The sequence below is a fragment of the Pleurodeles waltl genome, chromosome 8 (assembly GCF_031143425.1).
Source record: "Pleurodeles waltl isolate 20211129_DDA chromosome 8, aPleWal1.hap1.20221129, whole genome shotgun sequence".
Classification (NCBI taxonomy): domain Eukaryota; kingdom Metazoa; phylum Chordata; class Amphibia; order Caudata; family Salamandridae; genus Pleurodeles; species Pleurodeles waltl.
This window is the reverse complement of record NC_090447.1, coordinates 1,248,636,162-1,248,655,854: the sequence shown is the minus strand read 5'-3', so window position 1 is coordinate 1,248,655,854 and position 19,693 is coordinate 1,248,636,162. Positions and strand designations below refer to the sequence as shown.

Below are 19,693 nucleotides of genomic sequence, written 5' to 3'. Positions count from 1 at the left end.
TTCTGCTTGCCTTCTGCTACACTTTTTATAATACTGTATTTTCATTTGTATGTGAAAACCCCTGTTCATATTACTTAATGCCTCCTATTAGATTCGTCTTTCTTCTCACTGGTCTGCATTGGTCCCTCTTTCTGCCATTTCAGAAGCAAGAGGCAATTTCGGGGTACAATTGTAGTATAAATTACAAGAATGTCAAACGATGTGAGTGGGTCGAGGGAGAATGCTGTAGGAAGCTGGCCTGGTGTGTGCTGAGTACCTATGGTATTATCACCTTATACCAGGTTCAGGTATCCCCTTATTAGTGAAGTGCAGGCAGTGTCTAGAAGCCAGGCTCTCTAGAGGTAGCTGTGCATAAGCAGCCCAGGCTTATGCAGGAGACATGCAAAGCTCTTGCAATACCACTATAGCCTCACAGCACTTACACACATGAAAGAACCACACAGCGTTACAAAACTAAAGGTGCTTTATTTTAGTGTCACACATACTAAATCACTAGATAGGCAACTCTCCAATGGGAGGTAAGTAAACCCACTATTGTATGTACAGTAGTAATCAGAAACAGGCATAAAAAGCAATAAAAAAACCGTGAAAAGCAGTAAGCAATACTGAAGGCCTAGGGGTACACCAAACCATATACTAAAAAAAGTGTAATGCGTAGGTCAGGTCCCCACCCAAGAAAGTGGAATTTGTAGAGGGAAGCTGGAGGTACTAGGAAACCCCTAAGGTGAGTACCAGAGTGCACCCCAGCGACCAGGAGGAAAGAGGTAAGTTACTGGTTTTGCACAAACCTCCCCAAAGGACTTCAGAGAAGGATATTGAAAGACCCAGACAAGACTGCAAGAAACCAAAGGTGGATCCTGGAAGAGGAAGATCTGGAAAAGAAAGGGACCAAGTCCAGTTCCAAAGGGAGTGTCCGGTGGTGGCGGGAGCCACTACCCACCTCTCTGTGGATGCAGGACTTGGTCGAGGGTGAGACAAAGACGGTCAGCAGTGCAGCACTGGAGCAGGTGAAGAGTTCCTGGGTGATGCAGTCGATGTTTCATGCTGGATGAAAGATTGCAGTTAGTCTGTGGTGTGGAAAAACCACCAACAAGCCTTGGCAAAGGCAAAAGTTGTGGTTGGAGGAAAAGTGGAGCTGCAGGGGACCGGCAAAGTCCAAGGGGGACTCAACCCACAGGGGGAGTCCCAGGCAACCCTCAGCAGTGCAGAGAGTCCAAAGAAGAAGAGGCAGCCCCCACACAAGACCCAGAGGCAAGGAGCCCAGGAGTCACAGAGAGGCCCACACAGGACACCTGAGTAGAGATCCCACGGTGCAGGAGAAGCACGCAGAGGTGTTTACGTCGCAGGGAAGAATGCCGGGGGCTCTGGCTACACGGAGCCCGAAGATCCCTTGGAGGAGAGGCTAACAAGCCTTGTTAGCTGCAAGAGATGCAGTGCACTGGGGTACTGTCCTGCATAGGAAGGCAAGGGCTTACCTTCACTAAAGTTGGACAGCTGGCAGAGAGGACCATGGGACCACTCCAAACTACCACCCGTGATGCAGGATCCACGCTGCCCAGGATGAGAGGAGATCCACACAGCCGATCGTTGTTGCGGTTGGTGCCTGCGGATGCAAGGAAGTGACTCCTTCATTCCTAGGGAGAGTCCCTCTTGCTTCTTGTGCAGGCTGAAGACTTGTCACCTTCAGAGGATGCATAGCCAGGAAAATGTTGCAGTTGCTGGAAACCATGTTGCAGAGCAGAGTTGTCGCTGTAGCCGCAGATTGTAGAATCCTGTGGACTCCAGTTGCCGTTCGAGTGGCCAGAAGTCGAAGTAAGCGTTGCAGAGGAGTCCTGCCGGAATCTTGCATGTCGAATCTGAGGACCCACCCAAGAGGGAGACCCTAAATATCCCTGGAAGGGCAATTGGTCACCTAGCCAGGTGACCACCTATCGGGGGGGCTCTGACGTCACCTGCCTGACCTGGCCTCTCAGATGCTCCCAGACGCCTCTGCCCACCTTGGATTCAAGATGGCAGAATCATGGGGCCAGCTGGAGGAGCTCTGGCCACAACCCTTGGAGTGGTGATGAACAGGGGAGTGGCCAACTCCCCTTTGCATTGTCCAGATGTGTGCCAGAGCAAGGACTGGAGGTCCCTGAACCTGTGCAGACTGGTTTAGGCACGGGGGGCACCATATGTGCCCTTTAAAGCATATGTGGCTTGGGGAGGCTACCCCTCCAAAGCCATGTAACACCTATTTTTAAAGGGAGAGGGTGTTCCTTGAGACATCCTTTGTTCTGCCTTTCTGGGCTTGAGCTGTTCAACAGTTTGGGCTGCCTGGAAAACCCCAGAAAGCTGGTGGGAGCAATGCTGGGGTCCTCTAAGGATCCCCCAAAGGGCATGGAATCATACAACCAATACTGGCAACAGTATTGGGGTATGATTCTGACATGTTTGATACCGAGCATGCCCAGGTTCAGAGTACAATTATGTAGCTTGACATAGGTAGTGACCTATGTCCAGTACACGTGTAAAATGGCATCCCTGCATTCACGAAGTCCACGAAAATGGAGCTGGGGTTCGTTGGGGCACCTCTGCTCATGCAGGGGTACCTTCATGCACAGGTATCTGCACCCTGCCCTCTGGGATAGGAGGGCTTACCATAGGGGTGACTTACAGTGACCTGGTGCAGTGACCTGTAGTGAAAAGTGTGCATGCACCCTTGCACGCAGGCTGAAATAGCAGGCCTGCAGATACAGTTTGCATGGGCTCCCTGTGGGTGGCATAATACATGCCTGGTGCCCCAATGCCTTGGGTACCATATACTAGGGACTTATAAGGGAGCACCAGTATGCCAAATGGGGTGTTTGTTGTCCAAGTTTAAAGGGAGAGAGCACAGTCACTGGGGTCCTGGTTACAGGATCCCAGTGCACACAGTCAAAACATACTGACAACAGGCAAAACATGGGGGTAACCCTGCCAAAAAGAGGATACTTTCCTACAAATGCATCTGGTGTAATATTTTCCATGCAACATAATGATATTTATACCATACGCCCCCATCATATAATAGATGGTAATCCTGCTAGCCCTTAGACCTGTCCTTGGTTCGTTAAAAGCCTTTTATAATTAGATCAGGACTGCTGGAGGCTTATATCTGGAAAGATAACTTGTGTAGCCTGGGAGTGTTTAAATCAGGCTGAAAGTATCAGATTATTAGGGACTGTTAAGGTGCGCGCAGGTTAGTTACTGAGTTTAGTTACTTTAAGTGTTCACCCTTTTTAATTTAATAGCTGGCTGTTTTTACATTCCCCTGTACTGCAGGTTGATAAAGCATGAAAATGTTTGAATTCCTGTTGGGTTAAAGAGGAGTAGTGATGACTATCCACTGGCTGCATTAGCTTTTTATTGAAACTTAAATTGTATAACTTGCCAGTTAATTAATTAATTGTATTATTTTCTTACAGAGTATCTCAAAGTACGATCACATGACCCAGAGGAAGCTATTCGGCATGATGTTATAGTATCCATAGTTACTGCTGCTAAAAAAGATATCTTGCTTGTCAATGATCATCTCCTTAATTTTGTGAGAGAGAGAACACTAGACAAACGGGTATGTGCAATACAGATCCAGAACATGCATGTATTAATACTTTTTCATTTGTCACTTGTTATCTTGGCATACAACTGATGAACAATATAAAAAAAAAGATTGTGTGATGATTGTATTATCTGGCTTGGAGGCCCTGGGATACATTCATCACAATCTGCTTTAATATCTTTGAGTATAGTGTGCAAAGTATTTTTTTGAGCAATGGGTTTGTTGATTGATAAGTCAGCCGTGCAAAGAGTTCTAAGGATGGCACTGGAGACTTTATGGCTGATGGCTATATGAAGGGCCCTAAATGGAAAAAAGAAACGGCAGTAGAGTAGCTTTGTCACTAATAAATGTAATATATGTACTGCTGTCCAGGCAACTCTTAGTGATAGTGTTTAGGTGTCCAGATATCAAGAGCTCTCGAAGGGTAGCTGTGGTGAGCAGCTAAAGCTTATCTAGGAGGAGTGTAAAGCACTTACAGTACTACAATACTCAGTAACTGTACACAGGAAAGAATCACACCCGGTGTTGCAGAAATAACGGTTTCTTTATTACAACACTAAAGGGTATACTAACGTTGGTATATCTCCACTTGGAGATATTTACACACACAATATACACTTAGAAACCATCAGAAATAGCATAAGAATACATGGGGCCCTATTGGGAGGCGCGTGGGGCTGGGCAAACCATATACTAAGAAAGTGGTATAAGAATGGAGGTGACCAACTAAGGTAAGTGTGTTAGAATCTCAGCGGCTGGGGAGTAAGAAAATATCAGAGGTAATTAACTGTAATACCACAGGCACCCGGATGCAGAGTTGTTATCGACTCTGGTGTCCTTTAGGTTAACACAGGACCGTTGCGGTTGGATTTTTATGGATTCAGGATCCTTCCCAGTTCACCCTGAGGAAACCAGTTGGCACAGAGAAGGATGGAGAGTGCTCCCACCCGTGGATACCCAATAGACCGGAGTATCGACAGCAGGAGCCCAAATGCATAGGGGTGAAGTGACGTTGGAAAGCCATGTTAGAGGAAATTGAATCCTCGATTGTCCAGCTGCTGTCGCTACCTGTAGAACAGGTCAGTGGAATCCAAAGGTGGATTCTGGATGAGAGGAACTCGAGAAAGAAAGGGACAGTTATCAGACCACTCGTAGATGTGCAGATAGGTGATTTCTTCCCTCTTGGAGGTGAAGTTCTTGCAAGTCCAGGGGAATGCAGGAGACACCTTGGAGTCACCCACAAGCTGTCCCATGTTGATCGCCGGAGTGCAGGAGGGTCAGTGGCCAGCAGATCCACCAACAAGCCTTTGCAAATGCAAATTGTAGTTGCAAGGTAAGTTGTAGGTGTTTGAGAGCCAGCACTGTCCTAGTGACTCGACCCTTGGAAGAGAGTCGGGGCAGGCGGAGTTGATAGAGCCCCCACCAGTGACCCACTGGCACAGGACGCAGGAGTTGTCACAGGGAGGCCTCAACATCACAACAGAAAAAGGAGTCCCCCTCAGCAGGGGCTGCAGAGTGGAAGCTGATCTTGGAGATGTGGAGTGCTGGAGACTGGGGCTTCTTAAAGCCTAAAGATCTCTTTGGAGGAAGAACAAACCAGCCTTGGCAAGAGCAACAGTTGCGGTGCACAGGGGTTCTGTTCCAGTGGTTGCAGCAGGGGCCCACAGTCTCCCAAGTGCATAAGAAGGCAAGGCAGATTCGAAAAGGACCATGGAGCCACCACCTGTGATGTAGAGCCTTTTGATGTCCATGGGATAGCAGGATCCCCCAGCCAGTTGTAGTCTTGAGGTGCCTGCAGATGCAGGGGAGTGATTCCTTGACTCCTAGGGAGATTCCTTTTGCTTCTTGGATCCAAACTGAGTCCTTGTTACCGTGGAGGATGCACAGCCACGGATGTTGCAGAAATCTTGCTGTAGCTGGAGAAACAATGTTGCAGTGGGAGCCCTCCCAACTGGATACAGTATTGTTTCAGTTCGAAAGCAGACCAGCAGTGGTTCCGAGGCAAGGAGCAGAAGAGTCTAGCAGAGTTCCTGATGTAAAGTCTTGCTTGATTAATCTGAGGGCCCACCCTTGATGGGAGTCCCTAAGTAACCCTAAAAGTAGGTTAGTCACTCTCTGCGGTGATCCACCTATCAGAGGGGGTCAGGGTCATCATCTACCTTGCTCAACCAGTCAGATGCTCCCAGGGGCCTCAGCCTACCTTGTTTCCAAGATGGTAGAATCAACCAGCCTCCTGGCAGAGCTCTGTGCACCTCTCTAGGGGAGAAAATGGACTGGAGGGGTGGTCACGCTCCTGTCATTTGTGTGGTTTTTATGCCAGAGAGTGAACCGGGTGTTCCTGAAGTGCTGCAAACCAGATTATACATGGAGGGCACCAAATGTGCCCTTCAGAGCAGTCTGGTGCTCACCGGCCACTCAACGACAGAATATTCAGTTTAGTCAGTTCCCCAGGATCCGTAGGAACTGTAGCACTATAAGTGAATATGACAGCAATGCTGCGACTATGAAGGATAACTTTCTCCAGCGGGGGTATCCCTATAGGGTCATTCGTGATGCATACAAAAGGGCCAAATATTACAATTGAGATGCCCTTTTTGTTCCTCATCAGAAAGACAAACTAAACAGAATGGTGTGTGTCATTAGACATTCTAACATCAGCAATAAGATACAAAGTGTCATTAACACACACTGGAACATCCTGAATACTTACAAGAAACATGCCCCTCTTTTGAGACCTATGTTTGCTTACAGAAGAAATTCCAACCTTTGGGATAAGCTGGTTCAACCGAGGCCCAACAAAGAGAATGAATTTTTGCAAAAAAGCATTTCAGGAGCTAACCCTATTCTAGGAAACCATCGCTGTGGTGTATGCCATGCTTGTGCCCACGCGATAGTATCAGACTCTCTACAATATAACAAAAAAACGATAAAACTAAAGAGCATGACTAACTGCCAAAGTGCCAGTATTATATATTTAATCTTGTGCCCCTGCCGGCTTGGATATGTGGGCGAAACAGGCAGACAGTTCAGGCAACGGTTTAGTGAGCATAAATCAGCCATCAAGAACCAACGCTCTCAAGCCCCGCTGGTAGACCATTTTTGGGAGAAGGGTCATCAATATGATGATTTAAAGTGGACTATCTTAGAAAAGATAAAAATGCCCCACGGTGACTTTGACAAATATAGAAGGAAAAGAGAGGTTTTTTGGATATATTTGTTGAACACTGTCAATCAAGGACTCAATGAGAGGATCCCGTGGGAGAATGCTTTTTCTTGAGAGCTGCTTTTTTTTCCCGTGGTTGGAAAAAACTCATTGGAAGCTTGTTTCTTGGTCTTTTTTCATTTCCTGATGGGGTTTTAGTATACCCCATTGTTCATTCCTTCTAGATGGCGACTTCCTGTTCTTAATGTCATATTCATTTTTTCCCTCTACAGTCCACCGTTTTAATGAATATCTATAGCAAATAGATACTGTGTGGTTATAATATACCCTTGTTCTTTACCCTCTTTAAGATGGCGGCCATACATTCTTCATACATTTCCCTGATAGGATGGTGTAGTCCGTCCTCGGTTTCCACAAGGCTGGTCGCATACCGGATGCGTGTCAGCTGCTCTAGCAGCCCGGCAACGCCATTATAAGTTCTTTACTCCCCGGCTCGTCTTTTTGAGATTTCATCGCGATTCGGACGAACACAGTGGATTTCTATGGACGGGCCGATTATATTTGACACACCTTTATAGGTATGTGAACGTAAGTGTGTCACTGCTGGCTGCTGGTTCTTTCTTTTCTTTTTTTTCTGACGATACAACTATATCTCGTGAGAGTCCCCATTCTTTTTGTATCCTTAGGCGAGGTCATCACATTCCCCTACCTTGGTTGAAATATCTATTTACCACATGCTTATTCTTTTTCGAATCGTATGTGGGACCCCTGGAACCTAGATGGAATGTTCTGTGGATTGGGTGAGCTAGCGTTCCATCTGGACTATATTGTGAATTCTTTTGAGAATAGGTTAGAGAATAGTCATAACCCTTTTGGTTTTATACTTTCTCTATTTCATATAGCTCAAGTCCTCTGATCATGAGACACTTTAATCAATATTCGTTAAACTCACTGTGGAGTAGTAAGAGTCAACTGAGTAAGAATTTTGTTTTTTGGTCTGGGATATTCACCTGTCGGCGCGTATGTCCACTTAGAAATACTCATCTGTGTTGAAGGAGCTAGCATGGCACATTATACTTTTCTCTTTTTTTGCACTCTTGACCCTTTTTGAACTGGATTGCATACATATGCAACTGCGAGGCTGGTCTCTTGATTGCCATGTTTTGCACTTGCATGCTTACTATGGGCATATAAGGTATTGCTGGTATGTGCACCTTAGAGACTGGTGTCTTGAGTGTAATATTTTCAAGGTGTACATACATCATGGCAATAGCAAGTAATAAGACTTTAATTTGTGGAATTTCTATTAGAATCTCCTTGCTCTTTCTTTTATTTGTTTTACTTACTTATTCCCTCATTTTTCATTTTCATTTTCTTCATTCTTTTTTTCTTTGTTGTTGTTGTCTCTTCTTTGTGTCTGTCTTATTTGTCTAGCCAATACACATCAGTTCTGCCTATTCCAATTATAACATTTTGTTTGTTATAGGCTTTTGAATTGAGAACTATTACAGTTACACCCCCCCACCCCCCTCCCGCCTCCCCCAGGATTATTACCGACATTTGAATAAGTTGTGTGCCCTGATGAAGGTGAGTGCTCCTTGAGGTCACTCTTCACCGAAACGTACATCAGCACTTTCTCACCTGGACCAAGACTTTAGATCGGATTTGTGTTCCACCACTTCCATAAGGGCGATTGATTTAGGAAACAATACATCAGCATACAAGGAAAGACTGTCCTAGCATTTATAATTGCCCCTAGATCTAAAGAGTTGGCCTGTACAACATGGCATGACATTGATTCCTCTGGTTATGTATATAGATATTTGAAGAACATTATTGCTGTGATCTGTTTCTTTAGGTCAAACTACAGGATAAGGAGACCGTTGTTCCCTTTCTTCTCCGACATGTCTTGGTGATAGGTGTGTCTTGGTGGTTTTTATAGTGTGATTGAGTTCGCATGAATGTATGTTTTTATTTGTCATTGCCATTACATAGGGGGTATTTGACCATGTCTTTTCTCTATTTTTTCTATTGTCTGATTATATAGAGTATACATATTTGTGTATTAACCAATAAAATGTATTATTTGTTTATTTTCTCTATATGAAGGACTGTTTTGGTCCCTTGGGCATTTTATGGCTAGCTTCTTATTCGTGGTTCATAGGGATTTTGGTATTGCAGAACCCTTGTTATGAAGTTGGGTTATTTATACTTTACAACGTTCTGATTACTTGGTGCCACACTCCTCCAATTGTCAGGTTTTTTACCACAGGCTTATCAGGGCCTACCACTACTGCCCTTTCTTACGTGTTCATTACCTTACCCAGGCACACTACCTACAGGTCCACTTTTAGAAGTTCCAATTGACCTTCTGGAGCCCAGCTAACTGTTCACGGGGCTCCCTCGTTACCTACCTTTGTCACCTACCATTCTGGCCGGACGGCCCAGCCTTGATGAAGTCACTTGTGTGACGAAACACGTGTTGGCTGTATCTTGTTGATGACACAATGATCTCTAGCATCCACAAATAAAGACAACATCTGCAAAACAAGACCTGGGACTCCAGTCTACTTTTCACTTCAACAATATACTATCAGGGATATTTATCCCTGTCACACTATTGGACTATATATTCTGTGTGCTGTGGCCATCTTGTTTAAGTTTACTTTTTTGGGCTCACCGGCCACTCCTCCCCAGCCCATAGACACCTTTTTCAAAGGGATGTGTAGTCACACCTCTACTGTGCAGAAAATCCTTTGTTCTGCCTTCCCCTGCTTGAATTAGGTTCATCACCCGAAGGGCAGAGCAGTGTCTGGGGTTGGCAGCCAGACCCTGTAAGGCTGCACAGGCAGAACTGGGGAATCCCCTAAGCAACCCCCAGAGTAGATTGGATCATGCAACTAGCACTGGAATTGGTGTAGGTGCATGATTCTAACATGTTTGATACCAAACATACCTAGGTTCGGAGAAGCCATTAGGTAGTTAGATAACTCGTGTTAAACAGTGTCCACTACATACCTTAAGATCGCTTCCCTACACTTACAAAGCCCAGGGAATGGAGTCTGGGGTTTGTAGGGGTACCCTACTCGTGCAGGGATACCTTCACACTAGGGACATGCACCCTGCCATTGGGCTGAAGGGCCTACCAGAGGGTGGCTTTCAGTGTCCATGTGCAGTGACCGCGACATAAGGCAAGCCTTATATCTAAAGTAAAAGGTGCATGCACCATTTCACGCAGGCTGCAATCGCAGGCCTGCAGGCACAGTTTGCATGGGCTCCCATGGGTGACATAATACATGCTGTAGCCCATGTGAGTCCCCTGGTACACCAATGCCCTGGGTACCTAAGTATCATATACTAGGGACTTAGGTGTGTGCACCAGTATGCCAATTGTGGGTGTAAAAGTTTACCAGCACCCAAATTTAGAGGAGAGAGAGAGCACAGGCACTGGGGTCCTGGTTAGCAGGATCCCAGTGTACTATAGTGAAAACATACGGACATCAACCTAACAGGGGGGGTAACTATGTCAGAAAGATGCTTCTTTCTTACAGGAGAGATGCAGCAAAGTTTGTGATCTGATGTGGACTGGACACAACCGACTCACCGGGCAGAGTGGTTGATTCAACAGTAGCCCTGGGACGCCACGCCTGGGTTAGGATGTTTGGCTTTTTGGGGGATGTCAAATCTAACGTTATGGACATGCCTTTTAATGGCACCAGTCTCTTTGGGGAAAAAAAGCCTACTAGGCGCTTGAGCATTTCCAGGATTCCTCTGCTACGGCCAGGTCCTTGGGCCTCACTGCTGCCCCTTGCCCCCCTTAGTCTGCTATTCGCCCATTTCTTGGCTACGGAAGGGGTGTCTCGCCACGTCCATTCCCATCCAGCCACTGCGCATGCTGCACAGCCTCTGCAGGAACAGGGAATCCACCACCCTCATGGATCAGGGAGCCAGCGTTCTGGTCAGTCACCCACCACTAGCTGCCTCCAAGCCTTCCTAGTCTGACTGTTCTCCACCAGAGACCAGTCTGAGGAAGGATTCCCCATCACCTGCTCCTCTGGCAATCCATCACAACTGACAAGTGTTTTTTGCAGATAGTTCAATGTGGCTAGTGCCTCCCATTCGAGACTATCCCTCCATCCATACCTTCATCCTATGATCGGATAACAGAGGATCACTTGGCACTTCTCCACAAGGAGGTTCCAGCTCTCTTGCTCAAGAGAGCCACAGAGAGGGCCCCTGTGCGAAAAGTAGGTTGTGGTTGTTGTTCCCACTACTTTCTGGTGTCCAAAAAGGACAATGGCCTCTGCCCTATTCTAGACCTTTGGTCTCTCAATCTCTTCCTCAAGACGTTCAAAACACTCACTCTTGCTCAGGTTTCAGGGGTGTGGAATTCCTATAGCCTGATGTCCAGGGGACAAGGACAACAAGTTTTCATGTTTATTTTGTTGTTAGGACAAGTCGGCCCAACCCTCTGCAGCACAAACCCTTTGGCTGCCAATTTACAGGGCAGGGAACGGTCTGCAGTTGAGGTAAAATTTGTGTCCAAATGTTAATGCTATTCAAATGTGTATTTGTGGTTTACCAATGAAAAACCTGTAGTAGGGAGGGCACTCTAAATAAACATATAGTGTCACTGCACTACTGCAGGTTCCAGTAAAAAGAAAATGTACACACTTTTTAAAAGCTTAATAACATGAGGCTACCTATAATGCTCTCAGAATACTCTCTTAGACGCAAATGTTTGCAGAAACTCGTAAGCAAGATTGATGATTCTTTGCTTTCAAAATAAAATGTTCAGAAAAAAAAGTTTTGCAAAATTACTCTGAAGTTTTAGGTACTATTTCTTTAAAGCATCATTTAGTAAAATGTGTTGATGCATGCTAGTATTGCCAAAAAAATATTCATACTGAAAAATCAGTGTAACCCTTTTCAACAAGGTTATGGGAAACATGAAAATAAAGAAGCACTGGCAAAGCCAACCAATCCAACATTGGTTGTCAGTCTTTTGGTTTTATAAGTACGTATCTTGTTTTGACATGGCTTTTGTAACACTTTATTGTTGTGGGAGCTGCCACACACAAACATTAACAAAAAGCAAAAAAAAGGTATTTTGTCTCAAAAAGAACACATTGCCATAGTAGTTCCTGGCACTGAACAAAAATACTTTGTGTGCCAATATGCTCCTTGTGGAAGAGCAGAATGCTATCACTCACAGTAAAGGCAACCAATTCATAGAGAGAGAAAGAGAATTTGAATAAAAACTGAATGTCTTGGTCATCGCCAGACCTAATCAGGGGCCCATTTCTTAAAGAAAGTCACAAAAGTGCACCCACGGTAAATGTCTTTCAGTTGCTGGCTTTCATTAATTCACAAGAATTTACAGAAATAGAGCAGGAAATTGTACTTCTAGAAAATGTTTGTGTACTGTATTTTAGCATGAGCAGATATGCCTGTATAGATTTGCTCATGTGAAAATATATTGAGCGTTTTCAAGTTCACTTTCGATCCAACTCTTTCTTCCTAACCCTGGTAGAGCTTTTACTTCTGCTCTTGTCAGGAATGATTTTCCAACCTTTCTCTTAATGGGAAAAGATTAAAGAAGAGCTGGTGAAAATCCTTTAAAACATGCAAGTTAGTAGATTTACATAGACTTAAAGGCATCTACCAGATAAGGCATTACTGATGGTAAGCAGCTTGTCCCTCTTGAACATCAACTCTTCAACAATAAAATTTCATAAAGATAAAATCCCTGAAACATTACTTCAGGACATCATTCTAAACTGAAAGCACTATATACTCATTTCACCATAATTTTAGTCATCTGGCATCATTCTTGTTTACCTTCTGCAGTAGGTTTAAACAGTTATCAACAACACAGGATCCATGCTGGCATAGTTAAGTCAGAAAAGCAGTTTGCAAGTCAGAAGATCCCAAGCTGCTTTGAATCAAAGCTAACTAAAGGAAAAGTAATAGATCCACATTTCTTTAAATGTAGGTGCTAACAAGGCCTATGAGTGCAACTCCTTGAACTGTAAAATGGTCTCAATTGAACCACAACCAGGAAGCGCCCCCGAGCTATTACACAAACCGATATAGATCAGCATGTGCACTTTGTAAAATAGAAAATACCAAAATGGAAAAAAAAATGTAAATCTCATTTATTACAATGCATCTTAATATAAAAGAGCATACATAAATGTGTTACTTTCTTACATTGCAAAAGAAACAGACAATGGTATTATTATTATTATATAATTACTTTTTGTACGCGAGTCCTCCTACTGAATAATCACTGTATGTGGAATCTATACTACTAATTTTACTCATATGGTGTCAGATTAGTATTGAGGTCTGAGTATTTCCTCAGCTTCAAGGTCATAAGCTCTTAAGCCACATCCTCTCCCCTAGGGTTCTTTGTCTGGTGCGTGTTGGGACTGTCGGGAATAACTAATATTTTGTTATATAGCTTGGTAATATTGGTTCTGCCATTTCATAGCACCATTTCATATATTTATGATTGGACACATCTGCTCTCTGCATCACCTTAACAATCTTTTTCAGAGCAGCGGTTCACAATATCTTCAATACACACAAATACTCCTGTCACACGACCAGACTATTTCTGGACCTCTTCTTTGACTTTGAGAGGTCAGAGCTGAGTCATTGCCTCAGAGGGACATGACCGTCTGAGCTTGTTCTCGTTGTGTGTTCTATGACTTCACACCAGAAGTAGACTAATGCTATATGCTTTATATTTGTTGCGTTTGGGGATTCACAAGTTTTCCTTTAGATGGTATATGGTCTAACTAAGCCCTGTGGTGTAACAAAGGTGCCTTATGGAGTCACCTAGTGGTTAGGTGAAATTATTGCCAATTTACCATAAAAACCTATATGCGGACTGCACCATTGGCACAGCTCTATTTGCCGAAGGAGCTGAAACTTGCACCGCTCCCTGGCCTAGCTGTCCCAACAGAACGTCCAATGAATGGCTGTGTCAAATTAATTTTCACATGGTTTGTCCCAGCCTGTAATGGCACAGACAAGGTAAAACCGATGGAGCGGAATGTGCCTTACCATGTCTCAGAATATTGTTTTCGATATTACAGTTGAAACAGAGATGCTTGCCATCTGGAAAAGGCCTGTGTGATTTCTCATTTACTGCTTTGCCACTCACACAAACTGTGTCAAAACCGGAAAGGGGACCAAGCATGAGCGTGATGTAACACAAGGCACCACCACTACGTTATCCAGTGCCACAATAGGTATGCAAATAATGGCCATCCTTTGCTGGATCAACGTCCACATCCTGGTATGTAGGTATATTTTGATTGCAAACCTTTTCCCAGCACCTACTTGGGCACCATGAAATTTACTTGTCAAATGATTTCCTGGGAAGCTTGAAGTTGGGGGTCACTTCAGCTCTGGACACCTTAAGGGTGGTCCTAGCTGCAGTGGTCACTCTTCCCTGTTTTACCTAATTTTCCTGCCGGGCCTGCCGCCAAAAGTGGGGCTTGGCCCGGGGGGTGGGCTTCTCCACTAGCTGGAGTGCCCTTGGGCACTGTAGCAGGAGACCTGAGCCTTTGAGACTTACTGCCAAGTGTTGCAGTTCCTGCATTGGTGAGGTGTGAAGCACCTCCACCCAGAGCAGGCTTTGTTTCTGACCCCAGAGAGCACAAATGCTCTCATCCCATGGGGGTCAAAAACTTGCCTGTTAGTGGCAGGGTCAGACTTGCACTAAAAGGTTGGGTAAAATACAGGTGGCATCTGTAAGCTACCATCTGGGTGCTTTTTTGCAATAAATCGAACTCTGGCATCAGTGCGGGATTATTGTGCTGAGAAGTTTGATGCCAAACTTCTCAGTCTTCAATGAAGATATCATGGAGCTGTGGAGTTTGTAATGACTAACACCCAGCCTATGTACCTGATATGGCCACACTGCACTTACAATGGCTAGGAATGGGCTTATACACTGTAGGGGCATATTGCTCATGCTGCTATGTCCTCACCTGCTGTATAGTGCACCCTGCCTTAGGGCTCTAAGGCCTGCTAGAGGGGTGACTTGCCTATGACGGAGGCAGTGGTTTCTGGGCATGGCACCCTGGAAGGGGGTGCTATGTCGACTTTGCCTTTTTCTCCCCACCAGCACACACAATCTGCAAAGGCAGATTGCATGTGCTTTGTGAGGGATCCCTTGGGGGGCACACTCTATATTGCTGTCACAGAGTGTGTGCCAGTTGTGGAAACAATGGTATAGTTTAGGCAAAGAAAATGGGTGCTCGTGCCTGGTTAGCAGGATCCCAGCACACACTAACTGGTTATACTTAAGTTAGAATTCCTCCTATCACCTTCTGTGTGTTTTTGCTGCTATTTTAAGCAGTACATTACACTTCCTCCATTTCAAATAGTTTGTGTTAACTAGTGGTGCCATGCTTTAATTTGTCAACAGTAGATAGTTTCCAGCTGCCAGGATGCTAACTTACATGACACATTGTTCATGTATCTTAACTAGGGTACTGACAGCATTTTCTCATGCACTGCTTTCCAGAAGGGCGCCATGAGATAACCATAACCACTACGGGTTGCTCACAGACCTAAATCTCAACCCTACCCTTAAACAAAGTGTTGCAGTGGTTGATGGGAGGTACAATAGTGTTTTTCAAAATTGAAGTTAGGAGATCAGCCAAGATAAACTAACCCACCCTTGTTTTGCAGCAAAAGGAACAAATTCCCGCTATGCTTCTATGACGTATTGCAGAGATCGTTTTGGACATAAGAGGCAAGTCTTTAAGTATACTGCCAACCTGGCAGTCTATTGTGTGTGACATCTGTGCAGCCTGGAATAAGAAGTTCTGTTCCCACACCAACCTCTGGGAGTAAGCCTGGACTGTTCCGCTCCTCTACGTCTTAGTCTGTGTCTGAAAAAGGAGGCCCTTAACGTTTTAGTGATATCTCGATGGTATCTGGTTGCTGCATTTCTAGCTACAGTAGCATGATCTGTTCCAAAGATTGTCTATTTGCCCTTGAGTGGTGCAGGCATTTGAGAACTGGCGCAGCACTGGGCTCTTTATAAAAATTACATTTACCCATGTCAGGAGTTTATACCACAATGTCCCGAGTGCATCTGGGAACAGTAATGCAGATGTTGCTAAGAAGTGCGAAAAAAATGAAAAGGCAAATATTTATTAACTACTGTTAAGAGGTATTGTCTGCTAGCCATGTGAATCAAAGCTAATGTCTATGAATGCGGCAGTCCTTTAGCTTTCATTTTTGAGGCCAAGATATCTTTATCTGTGTTGGGACATTTAAACAATCCTTTTATATTGTGTATGTGCCCTGAATAATGTGAGCGCCCTTCAAGTTGCCTAAACATTTGGCATGCAAAATAAAAATATTTTCTCTGCTTTTTCGTCATTTTAGTGACTGAACCTGCTGCAACAAATTGCTATTTGAGCACTATTATTTTCAAAATGAAAATCTTCCTTTTTTGTTTAAGATAGTCCTCTGCGTTGAAAGCCAATGTTAAAGTCAGATTTAACATCCTAAGATCATGTTCAAATGACTTTCATTGTATAGTAATCTTATTTTGCTTTGGCTACGTTGTTATTTGAAATTGTGTCTGGCTACACTGTTTAATCTTCATTGCACTACGAATGTTAGGCAAAGGCACATAGTTTGACAACCACTTTTTTTGTTACAGTGGAGGGTGAGAAAAGAAGCCATGATGGGACTTGCTCAAATCTACAAGAAATATTCCTTGCAAGCAGAAGCAGGAAAAGAAGCGGCAAAGCAGATTAACTGGATTAAGGACAAACTGCTTCATATATATTACCAGAACAGTATTGATGACCGGTAAGTGAAAAGAATGGATCTTTAGATGAATATTTGTTAAATCTACTGTAAAGGAATTTGTCATAATGTGTAAAACTTATATACTGTTACAAGCATATTTCATCTTAATAGTGTATGTGTTTGTGTGTGTGTGTGTGTATATATATATATATATGTATATATATATATATATAATCTATATGTTCGATGGCGTGTGTAGCTGCAGATACACATGCTACACATAGCTTCTGCCATCTAGTGTTCGGCTCGGAGTGTTACAAGTTGTTTTTCTTCTAAGAGGTTTTTTTTCGAGTAACAGAATCGAGTTACTCCTCCTCTCAGTAATAATGTGCATGGGCATCGACTCCTTTGTTAGATTGTTTTCTTTCCGCTGTTGGGTTCAAACGTGCTTCCTCTCGCTCTGACATTTTCGATTCGGAAACTTTATAACTCTATTTCATTGTTGGTGTTGTTTTGATCGCGTTTCCATCTATAATCGAGTCAATAGTACCGTTGAAAACCATAGAACGCCCCTTTTGTGTGTGCGCGCCCAACTCGGGCCTGTTCAGGCCTACCACGCTGCAACCTGATGGATCGGACTCCATTCCGATTCTGTCCTGGATACTACGCGAAATTTCCGTATACCGATCAACACGTGGTATGTAATCTGTCTCTCACCCACGTGTCGAGAAGAAGCCGGTCGGTTGTTCTGGTCGATTTGACAATGCGTGACCGGAGAGCCAGAAGACTTGAGATGGCATCAAAAAATACAGAGTACATCAACACCGTAGAAGAACAGGCCCAGACGGCAGTTTCTATTCAGGACACCAACTCTGAAGCAGACTCGGATGAAGATAGCCAACCGATAACTGCGGCCCAGCATGCGAGTACAACTGCCCGTACTCCCACTACCAAAAGACCAGTTAAGGCGTTGGGTGCACCATTGCCAGAGAGCCATGGCTCCACCCGAAAAGAAAATCATTGCCGACGACCTTCGGGGTTCGGTGCTGAAAAAGGCCACACCCGTTTCGATGCCAGAGTAGAGCAAATCCATTAAAAGTTCCATATCTGAGCCGAGCCGGCGTCCACACTCTTCGGAGTCGAATGTTCGACGTCCAGCTTCGGAGCCAAAACCACAGGCTGTGTCTTCGGGACCGAAAAAGATGTCAACTTCATAGCCGAAAAAATATTCTTATACAGAGGAACAAGGACTTTCAAGCTGATTAAAGCAGAGTTCAAAGACATTTGATGAACAGTCCTCTAAATCACCTAAACCATCAGAATCTAAAAGATTCAGACATTCAGCCTATACTGGAAATCATGGATGGCAAACAATCAAGGATACAAATCCAAAAAGAGACTGGGGGATCATTGCTTTGCCTCCTCCCCAAACCAAAAGAAAGTTGGGGTTTCAAGAACATCTTGATACTGCTCCACCACCAGGAAAAATCTTTAAAAGGAAGGAGAAACCATTACCTTTACAAAATTCTCAACCACTTTTGCCATAACTTTCTTTCTCACCACCACCCGTTAGCCCACCACCATTGCCTTCACCAACACACTCCCATACTTATTCACACTGTGATACAGTTGATCCCTGGGATTTGTATGATCCAGATCCTATGCCACTAAATGACCCAGACCTCGATCCTTCCAATCCTTCGCCACCAGAGGATAGAACAGCATATACACAGGTCATTTCAAGAGCAGCTGCGTACCATGGGGTACTGATGCGTAGTGAGCCTTTGGAAGAGGATTTCCTTATCAATACATTATCCTCCACACATTCACAATACCAGTACCTGCCAACATTGCCTGCCATGCTCAGGCATGCAGACAAAATATCTAAAGAACCTCTTAAGGTTAGAATTTTAACACCACGTATAGAGAAAAAATACAAGCCTGCACCAACCGACCCAGCTTACATCACGCAACATGTACCACCAGACTCTGTTGTTGTCAGCGCTGCTTGAAAAAGGGTCAATAGCCAATCTTCAAGGGATCCCCCTCCCCCTGACAAAGAAAGCAGGAAGTTTGATGCTGCTGGTAAGAGGGTAGCTACACAGGCAGCTAACCAATGGTGCATTGCCAATTTACAAGCCTTACTAGCAAGATATGATAGGGCACACTGGGGCGAAATGCAAGAATTGTTACAACACCTGTCAAAGGAACATCAAAAAAGGGCTCAACAAATTGTTGAACAAGGTCAGGCAGTAAGCAACAACCAAATAAGGTCTGCTATTGATACTGCTGATACAGCAGCTAGGGGCGTAAATACTGCCATAACCATACGTAGGCTTGCATGGTTAAGATCTTCTGGTTTCAAACCAGAAATAAAACAAGCAGTGGTAAATATGCCATTTGACAAAAAACACCTATTTGGTCCTGAGTTTGACCCAACAATCGAAAATCTCAGGAAAGATTCAGACACTGCAAAGACTATTGGAGCTCTATACACAACACCTTATAGAGGCTCCTTTCGTAAACAACAATTTAGAGGAGGTTTCAAGCCCCAATCCACCTCCCAACTTAAACAAGGCCAGCGGCAATACCAAAGAGGAGCATTTAGAGGCTCTTATAGAGGCCAACACTTCAGAGCCAGAGGAAAATTCCAAGCCTCAAAGAGGGCCACCACTCCATCAAAACAGTGACTTCCTCAGTATACCACAACCCCACACATCTCCTGTGGGGTGGGGGGGCAGACTGCAGCAATTCCACTCTAAATGGCAAAATATCACCACAGACCAAATTATCCGCAATGGTTATTGCCTAGAACTGATATCTACTCCTCCAAACATTCCTCCTTGTTACCACAGGTTGTCCCCAGAACACAACATTGTTAAAACAAGAAGTACAATCGCTACTACTAAAAGAAGCAATAGAATTAGTTCAAAATCTCAACATGGAACAGGGGTATATTCTCTATACTTCCTCATTCCCAAAAAAGGATGGCACTCTCCGACCCATTCTAGATCTCAGACCACTAAATTCATATATCCTGTCAGAACACTTTCACATAGTAACTCTGCAGGACGTCATTCCACTACTACAAAAACAAGATTACAGGACTGCAATAGATCTCAAAGATGCATATTTTCATATCCCCATACATCTAGCTCATT

At 44.3% G+C, this 19,693-nt stretch overlaps 1 protein-coding gene across 2 annotated transcripts in view; it reads left to right on the top strand.

Moving 5' to 3' along the window:
• PDS5B (PDS5 cohesin associated factor B) overlaps positions 1-19,693 on the top strand; it is an 813,886-nt gene that overhangs the window by 218,240 nt on the left and 575,953 nt on the right. For both annotated transcript variants that reach the window (XM_069205557.1, XM_069205556.1), the window contains exons 11-12: positions 3,447-3,592; positions 16,441-16,592. In XM_069205557.1, coding sequence (XP_069061658.1) covers positions 3,447-3,592; positions 16,441-16,592 — 298 coding nt within the window. The remainder of the gene's footprint in view (positions 1-3,446; positions 3,593-16,440; positions 16,593-19,693) is intronic.